At 50.1% G+C, this 26678-nt stretch overlaps 1 protein-coding gene across 3 annotated transcripts in view; it reads right to left on the bottom strand.

Annotated features, from left to right (window-relative positions):
• Positions 1-26678, bottom strand: part of RELT (RELT TNF receptor) — a 74932-nt gene that overhangs the window by 27973 nt on the left and 20281 nt on the right. Inside the window, exons 1-2 of one of the 3 annotated variants that reach the window (XM_045021913.1) lie at positions 10418-10486; positions 8753-8835 (exon numbers count right to left, since the gene is read on the bottom strand). In XM_045021913.1, coding sequence (XP_044877848.1) covers positions 8753-8797 — 45 coding nt within the window. In that variant the 5' untranslated portion in view covers positions 8798-8835; positions 10418-10486. Of the gene's footprint in view, positions 1-8752; positions 8839-10417; positions 10487-26678 lie in introns of those variants that run through there. The other 2 variants (XM_045021896.1, XM_045021904.1) reach the window with 2 other exon arrangements.

Raw genomic sequence — 26678 nt, 5'->3', positions numbered from 1 at the left:
TTCCCACATTCAGGCTGGGCAGGGCTTCTCCCTACATGACACCCATGCTTATAGGACGGGTCTCCAGAGAGGAGGCTCCCACGGCTTCCCTTTGGGAGTGGTTTACATCTCCAGGGCAGCCGGATGCCCATCAGGTACAGACCTGGGCCCCAGGCTGCTTCATCAGAGTCGCTTGCAGGGCGTCTCACTCACCACAAATAATTTCTGGAGGGGGGAAGACAGTTAGCTGGACGACACGGACCCAGGCAGGACCGGTCCCCCCCAGCCTGTGACCTCCACAGAGCACACGAGTAGCTTTGCCTTCAGGGCAGGCAGGTGAGCACAGCACATTGGGAGGGGCTGATGGACCTGCCCCCACGCTGCAGAAGAGCCGGCTTGCCCAGGCCCATCACCCTGATATCTGAGCACCTCCAGCCTGCCTGCCAGCTCAGCCCTCAGCCTCCCATCTCTCCCTTAAAAAAAACCAACCCCCCCCCAGGAAGGTGGGGGGGAGAGGAGTGTCAATGGCACTCTGTCCTGCAGCAAGCCTGCAGCAGCAACGCAAGCAGTGCCCCAGATACACAGCCAGCAACCCCTTCCCGTAAGCACAACGGAGAGACAAGAGCCAGCCCGGCACCGCCTGCTTCCTTAGCTAAGCGGGGAAATGGTCCCGCTACGGTGTGGCACTTTCCTGGCTTCTGCACTGCCCCGGTGGAATTGGCCGGTGAAAGGATCCAAGTCCTCGCTCCCACTCCCTTTACCCAGAGGCCTCCCTGAGCTCCGGGGCTCCCCTTCCTCCCTCCCGTGCGTCAGAGTCCGCGTGACCCTGACAAGGCTGGGCCCACGATTCCTGGGGGCTCGACCCCCAATCTAGAGCAGGGGCTTGGGTGTCCCCACTCCAAGCCGCACTCTCCACACCAGCCACTCCCCTGACCCCCTGATCACTACGTTAAGTTCAAACCAATTACAATTTATGAAACAGCAACTATAAGCAAGATCAGGGAAAAGGTCAAAGGAACAGGGGCCCCGTCCTGTGGGCACAGGGAACACCACAACCAGCTGTCTCCGGGACGTACGGGAAGTTCACAGCCTGCTCCTCACACGTCCCAGGCAGGGGTCAGCACCACCATGCTGCGCAACCGACACTTGACAAAAATACCAGACTTAGTGACTTAACTCTGCCCTACCCTGCTCTGCCTCCGGAAGCTCCAGCTCACCCAGAGGATGGGCTGACCTGGAGTGTTGGCCTCTCCCCATTGGCCCTGGGGACTGCCAGGATCCCAATTTTCCTTCATCCCTTCCCCTTGCTTTTTGTACTGGGAAAGGGTCAGCCGAAAACCCCAACAGCCCCCTGACACTTAACCGCCATGCTGCCTCCCCAGGGGTGCTCGGGCAGGATGCAGCGATAGGACCACGTAACACCCAGAGAGACACGGCAGGAGAGGTGGCATCTTTTACTGGACCAACTTCTGCTGGTGAGAGAGACGAGCTTGCGAGCCACACAGAGCAGATCCCCAGGCTGTACAACAGGAGCTGGTCCAATAAAAGATATAACCTCGCCCACCGTGTCTCTCTAACATTACTCCTGGGGGGATTCTGTGTGACCGCGCACCCGCAGAAAACAGCCCCCCCCCGCAGAATTCTTGTGCTGCCCTGCGGCAAACGGCAGGAAAGCCGCACAAGGGGTGGGGAGAAGATGACCATGCATGCAGTTTTTGGGGAGCCATTGTCTCCCCCAGAGGTGAGGCATGGGGGGCACACGGGGTTACATGCCGCTGACCCCACCCCCCGCCTCATTCCTGCAAGCGCAGAGCTGCCCAGCTGAAGGAGGCTGCGTCTCCCTCTGCTGACTCTGCAGCTGAACGCTGCCTCCTGGGTCCTAGGGGCAGTCGTGCTCCCCTTCTGGGGGCTGGGAGCCTTCCTGTTTTCTGTGCAACAGAGAGTGCCCGTGGTGGGGGATGTGGGAGGGGAGGGGGATGGAGAAAAAAGGGGGATAGGAGAATCGGGGGGGAGGAAGCAGGAGTCTGGCATGCAGCGTCCACTCGGCAGCAGCTAAGGCTCCCCTGTTAAGTAGGCCCATCGAACCCTCACTTTGACAAGCCCTAACCCCCCCACCCCCCAACACCTGGACCCCTCCGTTGAGCCCCTCATACCCAGACCCTGCCCCCGCTGAGCCCCATTGCCCCTGCGCATCCGGATCTCCCCCTGAGCCACCCGCACCCAGATGGCCCCACACAGAAACCTCACCCCCACACCCGGATCCCCCGCACCTCACTAAGCCCCTCCACACTTGGACCCTGCTGGGCTGAGCCTGCCTGCCCACACCTGGTGCGCCTGGCACAGAGGGGCAGGACCCCAGAGTGTTCCTGGGGCAGGCCCGGCCCTTGCACTGTGTCAGGGTCAGGTGCGGCCTCACAGCCGAGTCCCTGTCCTGGGGGTGGTGGGGGCTTCAGGGTGATCTCCCACCTCCATGCCGCCCGTGGCCTGTGCTCCCCCCTGCCATGCTGGAGCCACATTTATTGACCAATAAAATTCTGCAAAATTTTAAGATATTGTGCGCATCATTTTTAGGCGCCGAATTCCCTCAGGAGCAGAACATCCTGGGAACGGCACAGCTTCAACTTCACGGCACGCCGCCTCCGTGACACAGCGCTGGGATTGGCTCTCCGCTGCCCTCTGCCCCCAGAGCTGGGCTTGACTCAGCTGGAGAGCGGCTGGGGTCATAAGGTTCCAGGAGGAACTTACTAACCCTGGCAGCCACCCACCACCAGCCCCTGGAGCTGAACAGGGAGGGCCCAGCTGCACTGATAGCTCCGATTCTGACTTGGAGCCGAGCCCAAGGGCCAAAGCAAGATGCTCATTAGACCCGTGTGTGTTGGTTTAGGTAGGGTACGAGCAGCCTGTGTCACCCTCTGAGTAAGGAGCCAATCAAGTCAGGGTGAGGGTTACGTGCCTCCCACAGGCCAATCCCTAGGCAGGCTCCTGTCCTGCTCCCCGCAGGTGGGATGTGGTAGCTACAGCCGCCTCTGGGGAAGCGGAGAGAAGAACTGCAGACAGTTGGCATCCCCGACAGCCCTGGGGCGAGACAGGAACAATCCCTCCACCTGCCAGCTCCACCCCCAGCCGCCCTACCAGATAAAAGCGGTGCCAGGCAACCCCTGCACACCGTCTGAACAAGCAAACAAAGCACCAGGAGAGCTTTAGGCTACTTATCGGCACAAAAGCGGGGGCAGCGGCTCTTGCCGAGACCGAGCGCGGTGCTGGTTACTTCGGAAACCACCACTCAGCCCCGGACAGAAATAGATCGGAAGGTGGGAGCCTTGTGACACAGCACTCACCTAGCCTGTTCTAGCGGGCGTTTGCTTGGCCCTGTGTTTCTCCAAGAGGCAGCACTAGTCACCTGCTCCTTTCACGTTCTCCCCCACTACCGCAGATCCAGCCCCCTGAATGCCAGTATTGCTACGCCCAGCCGCAGCACTGCAGCTAGGAGTGTTACGATAGCCCTTCCTCTTAGGAGCAGGAAACATGAGGCTGGATGACCCAGTGGCCTGATCCAGATGGCATAGCCTATGGAAAGGAGACATCATCCACAAGCGTTGGTCCCCAATTTAGGTTGAGATCTCCCCATGTCACTAAAGGGAGAGGCACAATGCAGGCTGGTAAGTTTCGGGAATCCCCAGTAAGGGGTGTGCAACACTTTCTAGTGCAGGAGAACCAGGAAGTGAAACTGGACGGGCTAGTGTCACACGCCAAGCTCAGAGAAACACAAAAGAGTTACATGCAGCATCAGTGGCCAGCCTGAAGAGGTCCTTGCAGTTCTGATCATGGCTACGTGCTTCCGCAGAGAACTCCTGTCAGCGAGCTATTTACCTACCGGACAGATGGGTAAGTCGAGGCTCAGGGCACCAGATTCTCAGCTCCTATCAATTCTCAGAGCTTAGGCAATTTATGTCAGCTGAGAATCTGCCCCAGAGAATTCCAGCGGCTTGCCCAGTGCTGGGCCAGAAGGAGAATTAGTAGCAGTCCCAGGTTTTGCCTCTCCTGGGACTGTTGGCAGAAGTAGCGCGGCTGGACTCGGTCACAGCTGTTCTCCTCCCAGCTATTCAGCGCCCCCCTGCCCATCAATGGAGGGTGGGGAGCCCCTGGTGGGTCACATGCATTTTCAGTTGTTTCATTCCCCTATTGAAGAGGGCCTAAGAGATTCATGAGGACGCACAGGTTGGGTCCCAGTGGAGTCCAGAGCCCACTGGCGTAAGCAGAGCGTGTTGTCCCTGGCTAAATAGCTCACAAGTTGGCAACGCTGCCTTCTTTGGACAGCAGCACAGGGCACCAAGACAGGCACCGTTCATTAGCACGTCATTCACTCACTGTGTTCGCCAATAGCTGGCTTGATGGGGACAGCTACAAGGGACAGCAAACCGCAGCCCTCCCAGATTGCGATGTGGGGTGAGGGCAAACACTCAAGTGGTGACCATTTCCCAGGAAAGATGTAGAACAAAATGGATTCCACCCCCTCCCCCAGGGAGTTCTTTGACCACACAAAAATTGATTCACAGATTTGTTTTAGTTCATTTCTTTGGCTTTCCTTCACCCCTTTCTTCCTTCCCTCACTCCTGTTCCAAGCCCTCTTTCTTCCACTGAAAAAAAGGGAGGGAGGGGAGAAAAGGGAGGAAATCCCCCAAACCGAAGTAAAAGGGAAACTTCTGTTTCGGGAAGGGGGGGGAGGAAGTGGGAGACAGAGGAGGTGTCAAAGGATCGCATGGAAGTGTTTGAGGAAAACAATGAAAGTCTCTCAGAAGTTTTGATTTTCTTCCAAAAGTCATTTTTCATTGGGGGCGGGGGAATGGATGAAAACATTTTGGCAAGCTCTGCTCTCTTTGAAGGCTGAATGTTTCACCTGTGATCTATCCACACTAACAAGCTAGGAACGAGGTTCTAACTCTGATCTCAAAGTGGGGCCTCAGTGCACAGCAGAACTGAAATGACAAAGCCTGTATGAACTGGGAGAGGCTAAACAAAGTTGAGTTATGGGTGTAATACAAAACGAGTCCAGTCCCATGAAGAAGAGTTGAAAATAGCAACTGGGAGTGTATAAATAAAATGTCATAAGACTTTACAGTAAAAAAAGACTGAGGAATGCACATGTGTCATACACAGGCTAATTGGCAGATTGGTAGTTCATGAATTAAAGAAGTGGCATGGCTTGGCTTTTACAGAGACAGTGTGGTCCAGTGGATACAGCACAGGTCTGGGGCTCAGGGGATCTGGATTTTATTCTTGGCTGGGTGACCTTGGGCAAGTCACTTTGCTGCTTTGTGCCTCAGTTTTCCCATCTGTAAAATGGGTGATAATGATACTGATGTCCTCTGTAAAGTGTTTTGAGATCTGCTGAAGGAAAGCATTACATATGAGCTAGGTATTTATTAATAAAGTGTTTTATATAATTATTTCAGTTTATACAGTATTACTTCAGTGTCCAGAAGCTATGATGGGTTCTTTACATCAGAAATTTATTAAATAAATTACTGCAAAATACATAATTGACCATTCACAAGGTACTGTCCTACCTGCCTGTATTATCATCTATTAAGCCTTTCAACAGTGTCATTCAAATGTCCCTGCACCTAAACTTTGCTCGTACCCAAACACCTCTGAAAAGGCTCTCTGGAGAGTTAAAGGTAACGCAAAACAGAACAAAATTGGCCTTGGAGCCCTTTTTTGGCTTCTTTACAACCTTTGAAGATAGCCTGAAAGGATTTTCATTCAGTTTCTTTGCCTGTGTTTCTTTGCTTAAATCAAAAAGCAGAAACAGGAAATTCAGGTCTTCTCTACCCTAGAAAACTATGGCAAGTGAAAAAAATTAATCAAGTTTTAACATCTCACGAGACTGAAAGCGAAGGGAGTTTTAGTCATGACGACAGTAAATGTGCTGGTGGTTACACCTATCTAATTCCAAATGACTAGTGGAATCTCTGGAGAAAAGAAGTCTTTGTTAAAAATGGACTTAATTAAAAGGAGGGTGTTCTAAGTGCTCGGACATTCCAAAAACCTCCAAAAGATCCTCCAACCAAACTAGATAATACATTTTTAACCAAAAACACCTTAAAACAGGTAAGGGGAAAAATTAAGAAAACTAAACGGATTATGAGGGATAAAAAAGCCCTAACAAAGAAGCCAAAAAGGTTGTAAAGCCAATTAAAAATATATTTTAGTGCCCCTTTAAATATGAGCTGTGGAACACCAAAGATAAGGAGTGAATTTCAGAACTAAGGCGGCTGCAAGGAGCATGCCCTGCCAGCAACTCCCTTATATAGGTGCTCCAACTTGAGCATACCATACTGATCACAGCTGCACGGGGAAGAGAAATGGTCTCTCTTGCATCTTGGGTACTAAGCTATAAAAGGTCAAAACCACAGCCTCTGTCTCCACCCAGCAGCTCATGAAGAAGCCAGGGAGTCATTGGTTATTAATAATTTTGTCAATTTGCAACAGGGCTGCCCAGAGGGGGAGACAAGTGGGGCAATTTGCCCCAGGCTCCTGGCCCTGCAGGGCCCCCCCCATGAGAATATAGTATTCTCTAGTATAGAATTGCAACTTTTTCCTTATGGAAGGGGCCCCCAAAATTGTTTTGCCCCAGGCCCCCTGAATCCTCTGGGCAGCCCTGATTTGCAAAGTGCTTTGAGATTCTCACCGGGAAGGCATGCGCAGAGCCAGGTTAGTATAACAAAGGGAGGCAAGAATGGGGCAAGCCCAGATCCTCTCATCTGAACCCCTGTTCTTGGGTCGGTTCCAAAGCTAGATGGGCCCTACCGGCCTGGTCTGAGCAGAGGTCAGCTGATTTTATAGAATGGCTACTATCTGGGCTGAGTAAATCACACCGCTAACACCAAAACCCCAGCCCTGATCCCTGTTTTAACCCTCCAGATGCTGCCTCCTCCCGCAGCGTAACTGAGGATGGGAATAGCACATTGCAGCAGTGAGACGGGGAACTGTATCTGTTTTCAAGTGGAGCACCCTGGGCTCTGCTGTCTGCCACACTTCCCAGCGCCGGAGGACACAGAGCAGCAAGCCACAGGAGCCACGAAACCATCTCCACCAGCAGGGCAGATTTGGGGAACCTGTTTTCTTACCACAGCAGTCAGGACCAGCTACTTATCAGCCAGCGCAGCTCAGCTCTGACCTAACACTTTGCATTTGCCCAGGGCCATCAGTTCCCAGCCAAGAGTAATCAGGGATAGGCAAGGGGCACAGGGCAGTCAGGAATTCCCCTCAGCACTTCCACTTCATCCACAGGATGCGCCTTGGGGCAGCAGGCCAGCCATAACCAAGGTAATGGCCGCCCCCTCCCATCCGTCCCTCAGCAGCGCCTCAGGGCAGAGGAGCCTGAGTGGAGAGGCAGGCCAGCCAATGGGACCCTGCGTCCACAGCTTTTAAAGGGATCGAGCCGGAGCCGCCATATCGATTTATAGATATTGCGGCAAACCCGATGCCCAGCTCTGCCACCGCGTCTCTAATGGATAGGGAGAGGAGGTCAGGGATAAGGGCTCTTGGATCAGGACAGACCTGGGACCACAGCCTTCTGGTGCCCAGCATGGCATCGCCCTGCTTTTCCAGGTCTCCCCTGCTGTGTATTTCAAGCTGCAAGGCAGGGGGAGAGTGTTTGTGTGGGGAGGGAGGGGGGATTAACCCTTTGACTTCTGAAGTAAAATACCTGTTATTTCCCTCTCAACCAAACACCCGCCTTCCCCACATCACAGCCACCCTACTTCTGGCCTGTCAGCCTGGGCACAGCGCCCTCCTGCAGCATCCAGATGGGCTGCAACAGCCAGACAAGGAGGGCTCCCCCCCTCGCACCAGCAGCCGCTGCACGCACGCTCCTCGGCCTGGCCTCCTCTCCCCCCTCGCACCAGCAGCCGCCGCACGCACGCTCCTCGGCCTGGCCTCCTCTCCCCCCTCGCACCAGCAGCCGCCGCACGCACGCTCCTCGGCCTGGCCTCCTCTCCCCCCTCGCACCAGCAGCCGCCGCACGCACGCTCCTCGGCCTGGCCTCCTCTCCCCCCCTTGCACCAGCAGCTGCCGCACGCACGCTCCTCGGCCTGGCCTCCTCTCCCCCCCTTGCACCAGCAGCCGCTGCATGCACGTGCCTCGGCCTGGCCTCCTCTCCCGCCCATGTGGCTAGGTTGCCTAGAGGGAGCCCAGAGGCTGGAAGGCGGCGAAGAGGAGAACTCTAGGTAGGATCAGATTGGTAAGGAGAAGAGCTCCCTGCCCTGAGACCGTACAGTCAGAAGCCCAGAGCCTGCTGTCAAATCGGTGTGGGTGGCCCCGGGTGCCCGTGTACAGCCCAGCTGACTTCAGCAGGACTCTGTGGTGGCAGGGGCCCAGCCGTGTGGCTTCAGGCTGGGAAAGCAGACGGCAGAGCATGTGGCGCTGAGGCATGTTGCAGCTTGGTTTTACTGTCACTCTTGCTCGGTTGCTTGGGTTTAGTCCCCTCCATCGGCTTATCCCAACCTCTCTCCTGGCCTTCTCCCCCCCTCCCATCCTCTAACACCAGCTTCCTCTCTGCCTCTTCACCCAGCCTCACCATGGTCAACACAAGAGCTTTCGCCCTTGCAGCCTGCCTGACTCCCACCTCACCCCCGCTCTCCACAGCTTGGGGGACGCGTGAGCATTCACAGCCACCACTTTACATCACTGCCCCACGCTTATGCACAATGGGGTGCAGCCGGCCTGGGCCGTGCTGACCAGAACGAGCGCAGGATTATATTGTACTCACTGCGAGGAAGACGACGAGCGCCCAGCAGACCAGGTTCCTCTTCATCCTGAGGGCCGACGACTGCAACAAGCCACGGAACGAACCTGCTGGGGACAAGGAACAGGAGGGTCACTGGTGAGTCAACCTTCCTCCATGGCTAGTTCAGTATCCAGCAGGACGGATGCACCTTGGCACCCTCATTACAAACCCGGATTTACCTTCAGCCCACACACAGGCCTGCTGTCCTGCTTATCCCTGAAAATTACAGGGAGCCGACAAGAAGCCTTAGAAACCTGGGGTTAGTTAAAGGAAAGAAACCAACAACCAGACAGGCTTCCTCCAACAGCGCGCGTCCCCTCGCCTTTGGGTCTGTGCCACGCAGCAGAGCCTGGAAGGGTTGCCAGTGATGTACAGCAGCCCTGGAACCTAAGTGGGAAACTCACCAGTGGCCATAACTATCAGCAGCGCTAGATTTACAGATTGGGCCTATATTTAAAACCTGCCTCTCTTTTCCGACATATCTGGGTAGTTACAGACCCCCATTCTTATCAGGCCTTGTATAACAGAAAACCTCCCCCATCAAAATGGGGAGAGAAGAAGAGAGACAGACAAGGGGGAAAGTTGTTCCATTGGACAGGCATATGCCTGGTTTGCCTTGCCAGCCCAGAAATTTCTCCTACAAAGTCTCCAGCCTCTCCCTGCAGGGCTGCAGCTTTAGAAAGCCATGTAACTAAGCCTCACGTCTCGTTTCCAAAGCCGCCAGCAAGGACTTCCACGCTGACTGATGCGTAAGGAGCTTGATGCAGTTACAGCGAGCCTGGCCTTAGAACGATTTTAAAGAGTGATGCATTAGACATTAATTGGGTCTACAGAGCCCGCAATTAAATGCCCAGAGACCTGCACTCGTTTAATATGATTGATTGGGTTGTCGGTGAATCCATCTGTCAAACGTTACAGTACAAGGCATTATTTCATTGCTAGCAGTGCATCCTGGGACTGCGTGTTGCTTTAGAGAGTTCTCTGGAGCGCCACGGGGATTTTAGGATTGGAGCCAGAGGCAAAGCAGGCACAAGCAGGGGACAGAAGCCAGCTGGCATCATTGCCAGCAGATAACATACGCTATAACTACGGGGTGAAATCCTGTCCCCACTCAAAGTCAATGGGAGTTTTGCCATTGACTTCAACGGGGCCAAGATTTCACTGCATCTTGATGAGGTTTGCTTCAGAACGCTGAGCGCAGCTGAAGCTTTGTGATTGGCCGCTAGTGAGGTCACACACTTCCAGTACCTTGTAAAGCTGCCCAAGTTGAGCCATTTCCCTTATTTCACCTCTAAATTTCATCCCAGGAAAGTGATTGTGCTGCCTCTCAGTCCCATCTCAGAGCTATAACTGCACTTTCCTGGATGGTTAGAGTCACGTGGCTTTCGACCTCTTGCTTTGGAGCATTAGCTCAGCATCTGCTACTGGCCCCAGAAATTCTGCTCATCAGGTGTTTATGCCTCAATCTTTCTGAATTTGCAGGCAGGCTTGGCAGAGGCTAGAGATTCAAAGACAAGAGGGGACTGGTGGCACAGAAAGCTAGGTGGCATCAGCTAATGCAAGGACTCCCTCCAGCTCTTAGAGGCTGGGTGTCCAGTTTGGCTTAGGCTGCATATGACCTATTCTGATGGTCTCTTGTAAACCCACCTCACAGAAGGCTGGTCTGACTGGCATTTAGCTGCTCCAGGAGTCTGGAGCTCAGTTGTTTGCTCTGGCAAAACAAAGCAAGGGAAACAGCGGTCAGGCAACGAGCACAGATGGGGAGGTCGATTTGTGTCATTTATAGAAACCCAGGAGTCAGGCAGCACTATCGACAGGGATCTCCTATCCTGGGCAAATGGTCTGCCCTTAGATTTGCACTTTGTTAGTGTCACGGCAGTGCCAATAGCAATCATGGCCCTATTGTGCTGTACAGACAATTCACAATTGGAATCGGTGAGAGTTGCCTGTACTTATCTAGTGGAAGAATTTGGCTCCTGGGGTTGTTTCTAGTCCCCCACCCCCCAAAACAGGTATTTTCAGCCTCAGCAATTGATTTTAGATTAGAGGAAAGGCAGGAGCACTAGGACGTCCTTGTGGAAGAGACTCATTCACAGGAAGCACCTGCTAGACAAGTACAGTGGTCTGACTACCTTAGATGCACCATACAGAGGGCAGTCTCAGATGCACTGCTGTATATGCCACAGCTAGGCACAACCAGGGGAACTACAAATACTGGTCAAATCCATCCCTGGTGTAACACTGGCTCCAATGAGCTTATACCCCCAGGGAGGGATTTTATCTAGTCCGTCATAGAATCATAGGACTGGAAGGGACCTCGAGAGGTATCTAGTCCAGTACCATGGCAGGACTAAGTATTATCTAGAACATCCCTGACAGGTTTGTCTCACCTGCTCTTAAAAATCTGCAATGACAGCTATTCCACAGCCTCCCTAGGCAATTTATTCCAGTGCTTAACCACCCTGACAGTTAGGAAGTTTTTCCCAACGTCCAACCTAAGCCGCCCTTGCTGCAATTTAAGCCCATTGCTTCTTGTCCTACCCTCGGAGGTTAAGGAGAACAATTTCTCTCTCTTTACGTACTTGAAAAGTTATGTCCCTCCCCAGTCTTCTCTTCTCCACACTAAATAGACCCAGTTTTTTCCCCAATCTTCCCTCATAAATCATGTTTTCTAGACCCCTAATCACTTTTGTTGCTCTTCTCTGGACTTTCTCGAACTTATCCACATCTTTCCTGAAATGTGGCACCCAGAACTGGACACAATACTCCAGCTGAGGCCTAATCAGCACGGAGTAGAGCAGAAGAATTACTTCTCGTGTCATGCTGACAACACTCCTGCTAATACGTCTTAGAATGATGTTTGCATTTTTTTTTGTGTGTGTGGACTTTAGCTGGATCCCCAGATCCCTTTCCACAGTACTCCTTCTTAGGCACTCATTTCCCATTCTGTATGCGTGCAATAGATTACTCCACTTAGGAAGGAACCCTTTGCATTTGTCCTTATTGAATTTCATCTGATTTACTTCAGACCATTTCGATTTATAATCCTACCCTCCATAGCGCTTGCAACCCCTCCCAGCTTGGTATCGTCCACAAACTTTATACGTGTATTCTGTATGCCATTATCTAAATCATTGGTGAAGATATTGAACAGAACCAGAACTGATCCCTGTGGGTCCTCACTCAATATGCGCTTTTAGCATGACTGAAGCGCTGATAACTACTCTCTGGGAACAGTTTTCCAACCAGTTATGCACCCACCTATAGTAGCTCCATCTAGGTTGCATTTCCCTAGCTTGCTTATGGGACTGTCATGCGAGAGAGTATCAAAAGCTTTACTAAAGTCAAGATTACCACATCTACCACTCCCCCCCTATCCACAAGGCTTGTTACCCTGTCAAAGAAAGCTATCAGGTTCGTCTGACATGATTTGTTCTTGACAGATCCATGCTGACTGTTACTTATCTTGTCATCTTCTAGGTGTTTGTAAATTGATTGCTTAACTATCTTTCCGCATACTGAAGTTAAGCTGACTAGTCTGCAATTACCCAGGCTGCTCTTATTTCCCTTTCTATAGGGGAGCACTGTACTTCCCCTTTTCTAGTCCTCTGGTATCTCTCCCGGCTTCCATGACTTTTCAAAGATAATCGCTAATGGCTGATATCTCCTCAGCCAGCTCCTTGAGTATTCTAGGATGTATTTTGTCAGGCTCTGGTCACTTGAAGACATCTAAGTAACTTTTAACTTGCTCTTGCCCTATTTTAGCCTCTGATCCTACCTCATTTTCACTGCGTTAAGTATCAGAGGGGTAGCCGTGTTAGTCTGGATCTGTAAAAGCAGCAAAGAGATGCATCCGATGAAGTGGGTATTCACCCACGAAAGCTCATGCTCCAATATGTCTGTTAGTCTATAAGGTGCCACAGGACTCTTTGCTGCTTTCACTGAGTTAGACCTCCAAGCGCCAACGAAAAGTTATTTAACATTTCTGCCACTTCCAATATTTTCTGTTATTGTTTTCCCCCCCTCCCTGAGTAATGGGCCCTCCCTGCCCTTGGTCTTCCTTTCGAACGTATTTATAGAATGTTGTCTTGTTACCCTGTATGTCTCTAGCTAGTTTAATCCCATTTGTGCCTTGACCTTTCTAATTTTGTCCCTACATACTTGTGTTTGTTTATATTCATCCTTGGAAACTAGGTCAAATTACAATTTTTTGTAGGACTCTTTTTTGAGTTTCAGATCATTGAAAATCTCCAGGGTGGTCTCTTGCCATACTGCCCATCTTTTGTATGCAGTGGGGTAGTTTGCTCTTGTGCCCTTAACAAGGTCTCTGAAAAACTGCCAACTGTCTTCCATTGTTTTTCCCTCTTAGACTTGCTTCCCGTGAGATCTTTCCTACCAACTCCCTGAGTTTGCTAAAGTTTGCCTTCTTGAAATCCATTGTCTTTATTGTGCCGTTTTCCCTCCTACCATTCCTTAGACTCATGAATGCTACCTAGATGTCAGGCCTAGATTTAAAATGTCCTGCTTTTGTGATTTTTTAAACGAAGCCTGGAGCGTTTCTTGAAGCCCTGCTTCCTGAGATTGAACAGCATGAGCTTATGGCAAATCTAGCTAAATAGAAAGCTGGCTTTATACTACTGCTTAGGTGGCAGATAGTCGACAGTAAACAGAGGTTCCCCACTTCTCATTTGGGGAATAGGGAGTTGAGCCTAGGTTAGTTTAACCACTTTTTTTTTTTTAAACTGCTACACAGCATGACTCAGGGATTGGCGCTCGAAGCAGAATGAAAGCACTTTACTGTATATGACCGCATCACATCAATATTGCAATAGATTTCTTTGATTTTCCTCATCAGTCCTTTTGGGAAGGGGAAAGGGAGCGAAGGCAAGAGAGAGGGAGACCCGCACAATACAAAGTTGACCTCAATGGACACATTATAGCAGGAGTGGCCAAACTTACTGACACTCCGTACCACCTACAATCATCTTCGGAAGTTTGAGAGCCGCAAGGCACGCACAACCTGCCCTGCGGGGCGGCGCCTGACGGGGTGTGGGCCTTCCGCCCCCAGTGCCCCTCCCCCCTCTGCTGGGCTAAAGCCCCTAGTCCCACCACCACCTTGTCACAGGGCAGAAGCCCTGAACTCCCCCACCCAGTCTCGTAGGTAGAGAATGGAGTGGGGTGCGTGGGGAGCTCCAGGAGCTGCACTTTTAATTGTAAAAGAGCCGCATGTGGCTCACAAGCCACAGTTTGGACACGGCTGCATTATAGGTTGTTCTCAAAATCTCTCAATTACTTATTGTCACCCTATTTGTTCTTTTTCCTTTAAAGGCAATATAATCCCGGAGAACTGTGCTGACCTACTGTGACAAAGTGGGAATGTTCTTAACATTTTCTCTGAATACTGCGTGTGCCTCAGTTTCCCCTCTGTATTACTCAAGCATCCAGGTGGTGGGATAAGGGTGTGTGATAGTTGCAGGGAGCCCTAGAAGGCAGGTGAGACTGCCGACTGGCTGCCTGGGGCTAGCGAATGGCAGACACTAACCTGGTGACTGACGGCCAGGCCCCCTCCTCTGCAAGAGGCAGCCAGAAGAGTTGGAGAACAAAGTGAAAGGTGCAGACCAGGTGACCTGTTTGCCTGGGAAAGAGACAAAGGATGGAGGAGAGGCACAATAAGGGCGTGACTGAGGCCAGGAAGTTGGAAGAGTGTTTGGGACTTGGTGTTAGGGGGCCCCCCCAAGAGCCCTGGATTCCCCCCCTCCTTGAAGATGGGCTTTGCTAAAAGTTCCTGATTTCTGTGCTAACAAGATCTGTTCTACGCTGGGTTCCTGTCAACTAATAAACCTTTTGTTTTACAAAGCTGGCTGAGTCACTGCTGACTGCAAAGTTGGGGTGCACGGCTTCCCCTGGTGTCCCATCCATATGGAGGCACCCACAGTGCTGCATGCTCTGGAGGTCAGACCCAGGAAGCGCCAAAGCTAAGCAGGCTTCTCGCTCTAGTGAACATGTGCCGGGGGGCGGGGAACTGCAACAGAGTCCTGGCCGAGCTTAATTCAGAGCAATTCCAGAGCACCAGACTGACACACCTCATGTCTAAAGCAGCATTGTGAAAGGATTGAACAGGAAGAGATTAGGGTTTTTTGACTGTGAAAGAAAACCTACAAACAAGTTTCACCTCAATCTAGTGATGAGTAAGTTTAGTGAGAGAGAGAGAGCGCTTGTGAATGGATACCTCCAAATGCTCTAGACATCTGAACTTCACCAGCACAGTTAAGCACAAAAGGCTTGTTTTATTTATGAAAGTGTATCGAGCAGGCAGAGCAAGGACCTGCGAGTAGAAGTGTCACCGGCTCACGGATTAGCTGGTTGGGGGGTGGGGGGGAGCCAATTTTTCCACAGGCAAAATTTTAATATATTTTTCAAAACTGCTCACAAAAATGTTTGTTTATTCAACTAAAACCCAAAACCAGATGCTGAAAAATTCAGTTTTCAGGAACTGTTTATGAAAAAAAAGACTATGTTTGAACACCAAATCTTTTAAAACTGAAAATGAGACTCAACACAACATTTTTTCCACTGATAATGGAGGGTGGGGAGGGGGAGAAAGTTTTTTCCTCCCAATAAATATCTTAAAAAATCCTAAAATGAAAAAAATTTACTAAAAAAAGTTTTCATTAAGTCTGTAAAGCTATTTTTCCATCTACAAAAAGCTGTTTTGATCAAGAAATTTCAACCACCTCTCGAAATCCTACCTCCATATTGCCACAGTCTCATTCCCCACAAGGTCTGTAAGATGAGGACACCCCAGTGGGATTGCAGAATTGGGCCTCTGAAGAACTTTGTTACGCTCCGATGAGAGACGGGGAATGCAAGAGCCAAGGAGTAATGGAGATAAGCGACCAATGATCGGTCTCACAGAACCATAGTCAGCTAAAGGCTCTGAGTTAAACGCATGCAACAGCCGCTAAAGTGCAGGCATTTGGCCGAAGGCAGAATTTAACTTTAAGTGTGTCATCAGGCTTCCTGCTTCACCAGGAGTTGCTCATGTGTGTATGGGAAGCAGGTGGGGAGATGAGGCAGAGGAATGAGTCCATTCCTGCAAAGATCTATGCATCAGCCACTGCCAGCAGCAAGACACTCAATCCAGCGTCCCAGTCAGCACACCCCACCAAAAAAAAAAAAAAAAAAAAAAAAGGGTTAAAGCAGTTTTACTCATAGGGAAGAGACTAAAGCTCACACATCTTTAGATTCCAGCTACTCCAGTTCAAATGTGCCCTGTTTGCAAGTAGATTCAGACTCTCCAGCCTGGAAGAGCCCTTGTGATCTAGTCTGACCTCCTCTGTAACACAGGCCACAGAACTCACCTCCCCCATACATTTTTTCCTCTTTCTGAGAGTGCCACAAACTCAACCTGGGACCCAAGAGCCGGGTTCTGCCCCTTTTCTGCATCAGCACCTGTAACAGAGGCTGAAGGCCTTCTTCAGAAACAGCTGGGCAGCCAGGATTTCATCCAGGGATTGTGCTGTGTCTTTATGAGATTGCTTCAAACGAGTGGCTGCGGGTGAGATCACACACACACACACACACACACACACACACACACACACACACTTTTCTTCTATAAATTCCATGCCAGAAAAGCAACCCTGCTACCTCAGTCCTGTCAGGGCAACAAGTGCCCTTTGACTTCTTGCTGTAAAGCTCAGCATCTGCAACTATACCCAGAAACTCTGCCTGCCAGATCTGGGGCTCAGTCACTTCCTAAATTTGCACGCAAGCTTGCTCAGGCTATAGCTACTCCTGTGTAGTGCTGGTGACCTTACAGGTCTGTTGTCTCTATAGGAACAGTGGGGCAGCCCTATCACCTTCAGGCTATTCCCTGCGGGTCCCCACAGTGTTGCCAACTCTTGTGACTTTATGGCGAATCTCACAATACAGTATTTGGGGCTTACCAACAAACCCCACAGACAGCCAGGAGGTAAAGAAAAACCCAGAGTTTGGGGTTTTTTTTTTAAATATCATGTTTGTTTATTTTTTAAACCAGACTTGTGATTTCTGAATGACAATACCACCTATGGAAGCCCCACCTGGAACCTCACAGCACAGCTGGGGATGTACAGGTAGGAACAGCCTCCAGCTGGCTCGGCAGGATTAACAAATATTTTTATCCTTGAGCTCAGCAAATCTGGCTCTGAAGCAGATCTGCTGAGTGATCAGGTGCCACTGTTCCACAGCCTCTTATCAGAGCATCCAAGCTCCCCAGAGTCTCATTCTGTGCTACCTGGCAGCGGCAATGGGTTGGTTTTTTTTGGGGGGGGGGTGTATGTGCGCAAGGAGCATGGCACTGCATCAGTCATTTCCCTCTGGGGCTGCAGAGTTTCATGGATAGCACTAAGGGGAATGCAATCCCAGGCACAGCACTTTTTCCAGTGTATTTCCCCTAGAAACGTGTATGGACAATTCACATTCCGTGGCCGAGCAGCAGACACACTGGGAATAAGGTGGTCTGGGCTTGCTAGCAGAGAGCTGAGTGTACGAATGCTATTTTTAAATGCAGCATTAATACCCTTCACACCCGCAGAGTGTCCTTCCCCCCCAGAGAACCAAAGCCATTAAAGATCATTAAACTTCACAAACTCTACTGCAAGTAATGCATCATCCCACGGAGAAACCGAGGCACACCCCGTTAGCTACACTGCCCCGAAGGGCGGAGAGCTAGAGCTAGTGGTCTTGTGTAAACATGTATGGCTACATCTTCACTGCCCCAAAAGGTGTTTAGGTAACTAGCTAAAACAGGGTAGTTTTCTGTAAATCTTACTCCTGGTCTATACTTCAAAGTTAGCTACAGCACTATGCCAACCTCACCCACAGTGTAGACATGGTTACGTCAACGAAAGAACACTTCCTTTAGCGTAGCTACTGTCAGTCAGGGGTGGTGTTACTACAGCGACAGAAAACCCCCTTCCCTTGCTGCGTCCACACCAGGGGGCTATGCTGGTATAGCCACAGCCACCTAGCTAGGGCAGGATAATCTCGGTCCTGTAGATGTAACTCTAGTGGTGACAAGTACAAGTACATTAGTTTTTAACTGTGATGGAGCCAGGTGACTCAATCACAGGTGCAGGGGATAGCATTGACCTCACCTGGCTACATCGCGGTAAAAACTCCTGTGTCTTGCTGTAAAATCCTAGGGGAGACAAGCTAACTAGCCCATGTGCTTTTGTAGTGAGATCACCAAGATCTCCTGGCAATGAAGACAGAGCCTAAGAAAAGGTGGTTTTCCTTTTAACAAGTGTTAGCAAATAGGACTTAAACACTGCTTAGGGCCCATCGTAGATAGGGTTTAGCACCTTGGGTCAACCACGACCAGCTACCCGTCTTTGAAAGCGTTAAGTCCTGGGTGCGAAGGACTCATTTGCTAACTTCAGCAGAAAGCCAGCACTTTTTCCTAGTTTAGGCAAGGGACGAGAGCCAGGATTCCTGGGTTCTATTCCTGGCTGTAATGCCCACAGAATGCTGCCTCCAGGGTTATGTGCCGCTTGTGTGGGGTGATGATGGTGTTCTCACCTTTCATGGGAGCAGCAGCAGTTTTCCACTCTGCCTATCCTGTCCCAGTGAACGCTGCCCTTTTGAGAGATGCATGCGAGCAGGAGCAACCCCCACCCCGAGCCAGCCCTGTCATAGCCACTCTATGGAGCCCTCTGTGCTCTCCCACCGACAGACACTTCCCGGGGTGGGTGCATGCAAACCACCAGGCTCCCTGGTCCCCACCTACTGGAGAATAAGAGCCAATTCCACTGTCTTACAAGAGGATGGCAGTAAAGACACTCAATATACAGTCACCTCCACTCTCACCATAGGAGCCAAGCAAGCCACACGTGATCAAAGGCACCGCACTGCTGGTTCAGCTCTTGTCTTGTCCCCGCTGGGGTTAAGCACCAGACAGCCTGGCCTCACTGCAGGATGAAAGCTCTGAACCACCCCACCAATCTATTTTTGGCCCTGCAGCTCTCTCTCTCTGGCAGAGGCTTCCCTGAGGCGGCCTTTCCTAAGTTAGACACCATAGCAGCTATAATTAGGCACCATTCAGCAATCTTTCCACTGAAGTCTCCTCAGGAATATGGCAAGCATGGGCAGCCCCAGCTTTAGGGGAGAGATTTAGCTTTGCTAAGGCTGCAGATTCTTCTGCAGAAGGGAGGAAATACACAGGACTTTTGGAGATGATTTAAGGAAGACTGGGCAATTCCCAGATAGAGTCAGGACTCCTGGGTTCTACCACCAGCAGGAGGTGCAATCTTGGACAAGTCAGCTCACTGCCTTGTGCCTCAGTTTCCCCACCTGTAAAATGGGGATAGTGATATCCCTATGAGGCAGGGAAGTGTTGGGAGGACCAAGGTTTGCGGAGTGCTAGGCGATGCTCTCATGGAAGGTGCTGTGCACCAGTAGGCAATGAGGCTTCCTCTCTCTACAAACGTGCACCAATTTAATTCCAGCAGTGCAAATTCCTGTGAGGACATCGATAGCCCAAGGCTGTTCCTAACACAAGGATTTAAACCAAAATAAGACGATGTGCACAGTCTTTTGTGCCAGTTCACTCCTGCAGTAAAGCCTGTGCAAGTGTCTTGCGTAGGAAAGCCCTGAAGTGGGCAGCAATTGACACGAAGATTTCCATGAAAAGGTTCGGCAGACTCTGTTTCCACATCTACAGCAGGGGGTTTCCAATCTTTTTTCATTTGCGGAGCCTTAAAAGATTTCAAATGGAGGTGCGGATCCCTTTGGAAATCTTAGGCAGTCTGCAGACCTCAGGGGTCCGAGGACCACAGGCTGAAAACCATGGATCTGCAGAAACCACTTCCCTTTTAATGACAATTGTGCTGGATTAATTTAAAACTATGGGCAGTTGTTCGAAAGCTTCATCCACTCCTCCACGTTCTCTGGAGCAATCACACTTCATTTGTGATGCAGTCACGTGTCACACTCATCCCATTCCCACTGCTCTAATTAAATGTAATTAACTACTCACTATTAAAGCCTGACTGAGACATGAATTTTCCCAGTAGCAGGGCTGTAAAAAAAGGTAATAGTGCCACTTTAGATTCCTACAGCACTTACCATTGGATGGAAAGTATCTCAAGGCACTTTAGTGGCAAATTTGGTCTCCCAAGATGTAGAGTGAGCATAACTCCACTGACTTCAATGCTTTATGTTAGCTGCAAAATTAAGCCACACGGCTCCTAGGGAAATTAATCCACCACTGAAATGCAACCACCTCTGGAGTGAGGTGTGGCAGTCATGATGCACAACAACATTCCACAGTCCTGAACAGCTTATCCGATAGGACCTAAAGGGAGGATTTATCAATGGTATAGATATTTGTGTCCCCAAAAAATTGAGTGCTTAATGTCAGACTTTCAAATTTAAAATCAGTGAAACAAGATTGGAGAGAAATGGGTGTCATACCTTCTTACTACAACACAACAGAACATAAGTCCTGCTAAGGGAATAGAAAAGTCTGAGTGAAATCTATCTCCAACATTTAAAGCCTTGCTAGCATAGTTTAAAGTGAAATGGGGCAAGATGTCCCCATTTGTTTTTAATAGTGGCAGAAGAAATCCCCCATTGCCTGGCTACTATTGTAATCAAGATAGTCATTTACACCTTGTGGAGGGAGGGAGTGTGAGTGTGAGTGTGGACTCCTGGGTTCTTACCCTAGTCAAAGGTCATGAAGTGAGCTGATGGCAGTCTGGGTGTCAGGAGGCTTAGTTAGCACTTTTGATCATTAAAAAAAGTATTAATGGTGACAACAGTTCTCTTCTGCAGGGGATTTCACACTACATTGCCATAGCCCCTAAAGAGAGCCTGCCACGGAGGCTGCAAACCCAGTTGGAGACAATCTTTGCTCCAAAGAGTCTGCATTCTAACTGGACAAGACAAACAGTGGCAGGAAAGGCAGAGGCACAGAGGTGCCCAAGGTCACCCAGAGGATCAGTGGTGCAGCTGGGAATAGAATCCAGGTCTCCCGGTCACATCAGGAAGAAGGAAACAGGCCAAGATGTTTTACCCCTTGGCTAATCTAAATAGAAGTCACACATATCCTCATTACTTCAGGGGAGGGGAGGAGGGCGAAGGAAACGCCCACTAATTTACAGAGTTAATACCTCCTCCCATGTGGTTTGACTTGCTGTACTACAAATTGTACATGACTCCGGGTTCCAGAGAACAGTGACGTCTTGAAAGTTCCCATTTGTGAAAGGGAGTTTGAAGTTTTCCCCATTTTGATTACTCAGAAACTTCTTCCTTATAGTTGATAGTGAATCAGGTGTCCTCCTGCATGCTGAAGTGACTAGATTCATTCTTTAGAGGAAGTTCTCATGCCTTAATGATCTAATACAAGGCATTAGGCAAGGCACTGGTGAGACCTCATCTGGAATGCAGTGTGCAATTCTAGTCTCCCATGTATAAGAAAGATGAATCCAAACTGGAACATGTACAGAGAAGGGCTACTAGGATGATCCAAGGAACAGGGATCCTACCTTACCAGAGGAGACTTAAGGAGCTTGGCTGGTTTAGCCTAACCAAACGAAGGAGGGAAGATATGATCGCTCTCTACAAATGTACGGGGGGTGGGGGGGGAGGAGAATATAAACACCAGGGAGGGAGACGAGTTAAAGTTAAGTGCCAATGTGGACACAAGAACAAATGGATACAAAGTGGCCATCCATAAGTTTAGGCTTGATTAGAAACTATCTAATTACAAAGGAGTGAAGTTCTGGAACAGCCTTCCACAGAGAATAGTAGGGGTAAAACCCCTCATTTGTTTAAAGACGGAGCTTGTAAGTAAGTTTATGGTACAATGAGATGGGCCACAGTGGCATGTGGCCCCTCTGTGACTTATTAGCAAATATCTCTAATGGGGAGAGATGGGACCCTAGCAGGGGAGGGCTCAGTTACTACAGAGCATTCCTTCCCGTGTGTCTCTTGTGCACATGCTCTGGATCTAACTGACTGCAATATTTGAAAAGGAATTTTGCCCCAGGTCAGATTGGCAAAGACCCGGGGTGGGAAAGAGGGGTTGCTTTACTCTGCAGCATGGGGTCACTTGGTTTGAACTGGTGGGTTCTCTGTAACTTGAAGTCTTTAGACCATGATCGGAGAACTTCAGTGACTCAGCCAGAGGTTATGGGCCTATTACAGGAGTGAGTGGATGAGGTTCTGTGGCCTGCGATGTGCAAGAGGTCAGACTAGATGATCATGATGGTCCCTTCTGGGGCGAGAGTCTACAGTAAAGATGAAATCTCCAAGCTGTACTCTTACCTAAGACATGCAGCCTTGTGTTGTGGTTATTGTCACCCATGTCTCCCCCACCACATAATACCCACCTGTAACGTGTCCCTCTGAGGCAGGGGCAGTCTTAGCTTATGTTTGTACAGCACCCAGTACATGGGGCCCCGATCTGGACTGGGGCCTCTGATGGAGTGTAGGCTGCAGTCTGAACTTCCGGTGTGGGTGTCCAGAGTCAGACAACTAAAGCTAGATTTAAGGATCCAAATTTAAAATGGCTGTTTCCCAAGGGGCTGAGAACCCTTGGGGAGAGGCCATAAAACCCACCAGTTTTGGTTTCGGTGCCTAATTCCCCTCCCCTACATTTGAGAAGTTCGGTCTGTCTCCAGCCCAGCCTAAAAGACATGGAATTGGTGCCGCGTGATGGCTCTGGTGCCTAGCGGGTGGTCCTGCAAGCTCCTACTTCCCCAACACAGCTTTACTGTGAAACCCTTCAGTGCTTCCCCCCAAAACAGCACCTAAGGAGGCAGCGGAAGACAACCTAGTATGACCACAGGCTCAGGAAGGCAGAAACCTCTTGTGCTGTACAACCGTGTCTGCATATAGGGATCATGTTCTACTCAAAGGCAGCCTTGCCTTCCGAGACAGCAAAGGGCCAGAACACGACTCCTAGTTTGGGGACATAAAAGGAATTGACTGAAGTGCAGCAAGAGTTCAGAACAGTGAGATTTCCAGGAATAAAAGCCGAAGGACAGAGAGGTTTGCATCCTGGGGGAGATTATGATCTCTCCAGGAACTCAAAACTCAGTATATGCAAAACCTCACATGTAAATAAGACAGGAGAAGCATCAGATGCAACCCCGGGGCATATGCCAGCAGGTTGCTTCTGACAGGAGCTATTCTGAATGAAATCCTGGCCCTGTTGAAGTCACTGGGAGTTTTGCTATGGACTTCAATGGGACTAGGAATTCACCCTGGCTCTGTGACCCGTGTTAACATACAGCGCAGGATGGGAGAGGGCGCTGGGTCCGGCCTTCCTGCTGCCTGCAGAGCAGAGGCACAAGTGGTCTCTGTTGCTGGAGAAGGCAATTAGAGAGAGACTGAGGAGGATTCCCACCCCCAGCAGCCCTGCAAGTGGCCCCTTTGTTGTGCTGGCCTGGCAGTGGGCCCTGTATGGTCACTGGAAGCCCTTTCATTGACCAGCTGGCTGAAAACCAGCATGTTATGCTGGAGCTGCTGGCCTCTTTCTGCGTGGCCAGTGGTGCTACATGAGTGGCAGACAGCCCAGAGAAAACAGCAGCTGGCCAAGATTTTAAGTAGTGGGGTTTGACACCCCCCCCCCCCCAAAAAAAAAACCTTATGGAAAACCCTAGAGAATTTAACAGGGGAGGATAAACCTTCCTGTAGGGTTGTTTTTGCATCACCCTATAGAATTAATTGAGAATTATATCCCTGCTTTGGGACGGTTCAGAAAAGCCACAGAAAGAGAATTTAATACCCCATTCTCATCAGGTGTTAGGAATAATTGCTATAGTAACCTACTGGCTTCCTGCTTCTTACAGTCTACAGGACCTTTCATAGAGGTTATAGCATCAAGGACTTCCAAGACTTTCTGGCCTGTGCGGGGAACTGGACTGACACCACTCAGAAAGGTGCAGTGTTCGAGCTAACGACGGTGCAAATCAGGTGGAATGTGCGTGCGTACGGGGTTGAAAAATGGACACGCGCCTCTCCTCGTGTGCGGGGGACAGCAGCATAGGTGCTGCAAGTCAGCGCCGGCTGCCCGGAGCCCCATGGTGCAGCTGGAAGGTGGTTTGAGACCAAGCTCCCCAGTGGGGGCTTCTTGGAGTGCTACAGTTTGGTGCGTTGTTTTCCTGAAGAACAGTGGCCCCAGACAGCACGTGGTCCTCTCCGAACACAAGCGAGAGGCAAACCGTCCCCAGGGTGCTGGCTAAAATGTTGCTGTGCCCTTTACTGGGGGAATTAATTGCATTTCATGGCTTTGTGTAAAGTGTCACAGGGCTTCAGCTGTCAGACAAAGAGGGAAACAGTTTCCCAGGATGCATCAGGGGAAATACCTGCCAGGCATTCGCTGTGCCTTTTGTAGCGGAGGACAATTGCCATGGAGAGAAACAATGTCTGAAATTCAGCAGAACAGAGACGGACCGACTGTGCCATGCATTCAGCTCCTGCCACAACTCCACCCACCTTGTGTGGGTGTCAGGTTAGCAGCATAAGTGGAAGCAATGTACAGATTTGCTATTCAGAAAAAAATATCTGCGTGGGTCTCACAAGAGAGGGGCCTCAGAGACATGCTGGACTGAAAGATGCTGCAAAGCACTGAATCAGTGAGACTCCAGGCCTGTCTCAGAGAAAACAGGGCAGTTCCTGCTTATTGTGCAGAGACTGCTCCCCCAGGTTAAATAAAATCTCTTGCTGGTTCACGAGCCATCTCCAGCTACTGCTCACCGCAGCGTCTGTCTGATTTAAACAAACATGTTATTTCAGTAGGTAACCTAGATTCAGTTGGAGCAGAAGTGTGGCCCATTTCTTTTGTCATTTTCATCTCCTATATTAGCAACAAACAGCACAGAGAACATAATATAGTGGAGCAAAGAATCCTGTGGCACCTTATAGACTAACAGACGTTTTGCAGCATGAGCTTTCGTGGGTGAATACCCACTTCGTCGGATGCAAGATGCTGCAAAGCACTGAAAGCTCATGCTGCAAAACGTCTGTTAGTCTATAAGGTGCCACAGGATTCTTTGCTGCTTTTACAGATCCAGACTAACACGGCTACCCCTCTGATACTGAATGTTCCATTATGTTATGTAAGAAACATTCTGCTAAAAATACACCTTGCAATGGCAGACGGTTGCTCGTAGAAAATCACTGTCTCAACCTGGAAATATTTGAAATTTGTTGAAGATCTTGTACATTAACCACTGTTGAACACTGCCAGAGATGGATAGCGATGGGGCAGCAATACTGGAGAAGCTGCAGGTATGCATGGGGATTATGAACAAACAGCAATAAACAAACTATTTGGGGCCAGAGGGAGGAGTGGAAGCTACAGAAAGGGACATATGTATTGAGAAGTAGATTTATCAGTTGATTTGACAGTCCTACTGGCACAGGTTTAGCAAAAACCAAAACAACTGATGACGTTTCTATTCCCTTGCCACCTCTGAAGGAGTGCTTTATTAATAGGGCTGGCAAAAGCATCCCACTGCCAGAGGGCAAGGGGTTCACTGGTATCAGGTAGCGAGTTTCACCTGGCCTGACTAGTTCAGGTTACGCCAATTATGACGCACGTGAATAACCAACTCTACACTGATCATTAGTGTTCCCACGTGCTGTGTAAATGGCCAAAAGACTGCACAAATATGAAGGAAATATGGGACTCAAGTGGGTTTGAACCAGACAAGCCTGAGGGACTGGGTAAACAGGTTCCCTCCCTGCCCCCCACAAAGGAGACCAGTGCCTCCTTACAGGTGGAATCACAGTCAAGTGGCCATTCACTGGCATTTCTGAGGCTGCAAGGACAGATCAATGTGCAGAGCAGAAAGCACCAGCAGGAAAGAAACCAGCATGGAACCTTCTCCAGACTCCCTGACCCCTTTCCTCACAGCACGTTTAAAGCAGACTAGACTATAAGAGAGGGGCAGAGAACCCCAGGGATCTTTCTCTGAAGATGACAAAGGAACCAAGCCCCTTGGGACTTGGTGGGAGATCCTGACCACAGGGGTGGCCAGTCATCCTGCTGGCAGGTCGACTGGTAAGGAAACTACCTTGAACAAAGCCTGTAGAGTTATGGGTTAGTCACTAGAAAGCCTTCTGCTCCTTTGCTTGTTTCTGACTTTATCCCTTCCAAGTTCCACATGGACTCACTAAAAGCCTCTTTCTGATTAAATAAAAAAGTGTTTTACTTTGTCTCTAAGTCAGCCCAGTGCAGGGTTTCACCTGAAGGGGTTGATAACTGCACTTGAAGCAACCAGCTGCTGTGCTTTTGTCTCTTGAAAGGAGCGACAGACCTTAGTACTCCTCTGAATGATCCAGGGGCGGGCGGCCATTTCAGGGCACAGTCGCGGGAGATTTGGAACCGTTGGTGCATCGGGGTCACTTGGCTAGTAGTAACCAAGGGAGGAGGGATAGGTCAGTGGTTTGAGCATTGGCCTGCTAAACCCAGGGTTATGAGTTCAATCCTTGAGGGGGCCACTTAGGGATCTAGGGAAAATCAGTACTTGGTCCTGCTAATACAGGTATATCTCCAACCAGAGATATGGTAACGATTACTATGGCTACACTCAGCTTCTGACAGCAAGGTACTTATTGTAATGGAATCAGAGCAGCTGAGAGGACATGGGCAAACTTCCTGGTTCAAACTGTTTTTCTTGCTGCCTGGTAAAGGAAGACACTTCAATCTTCCTAACACCGTTGGGAGGTCATTACTACATGCAGTCCCCACTAGGGAAACTGAGGCAGAGAGGTTAAGCAATTTGCTCAAGGTCATGGGCAGAGCTTGGATTAGACCATGGGAATTCCTGGCTCCCAGCTGTGTGTTTCATCCCCACAAAGAGGCACTGGTTATTTAAATGCTCCTCCTCTGTGGAGTGCTAGTGGCAGTAAA

Source organism: Mauremys mutica, chromosome 1 (genome assembly GCF_020497125.1).
Source record: "Mauremys mutica isolate MM-2020 ecotype Southern chromosome 1, ASM2049712v1, whole genome shotgun sequence".
Lineage (NCBI taxonomy): Eukaryota > Metazoa > Chordata > Testudines > Geoemydidae > Mauremys > Mauremys mutica.
This window is presented reverse-complemented; position numbering and strand designations above follow the sequence as displayed.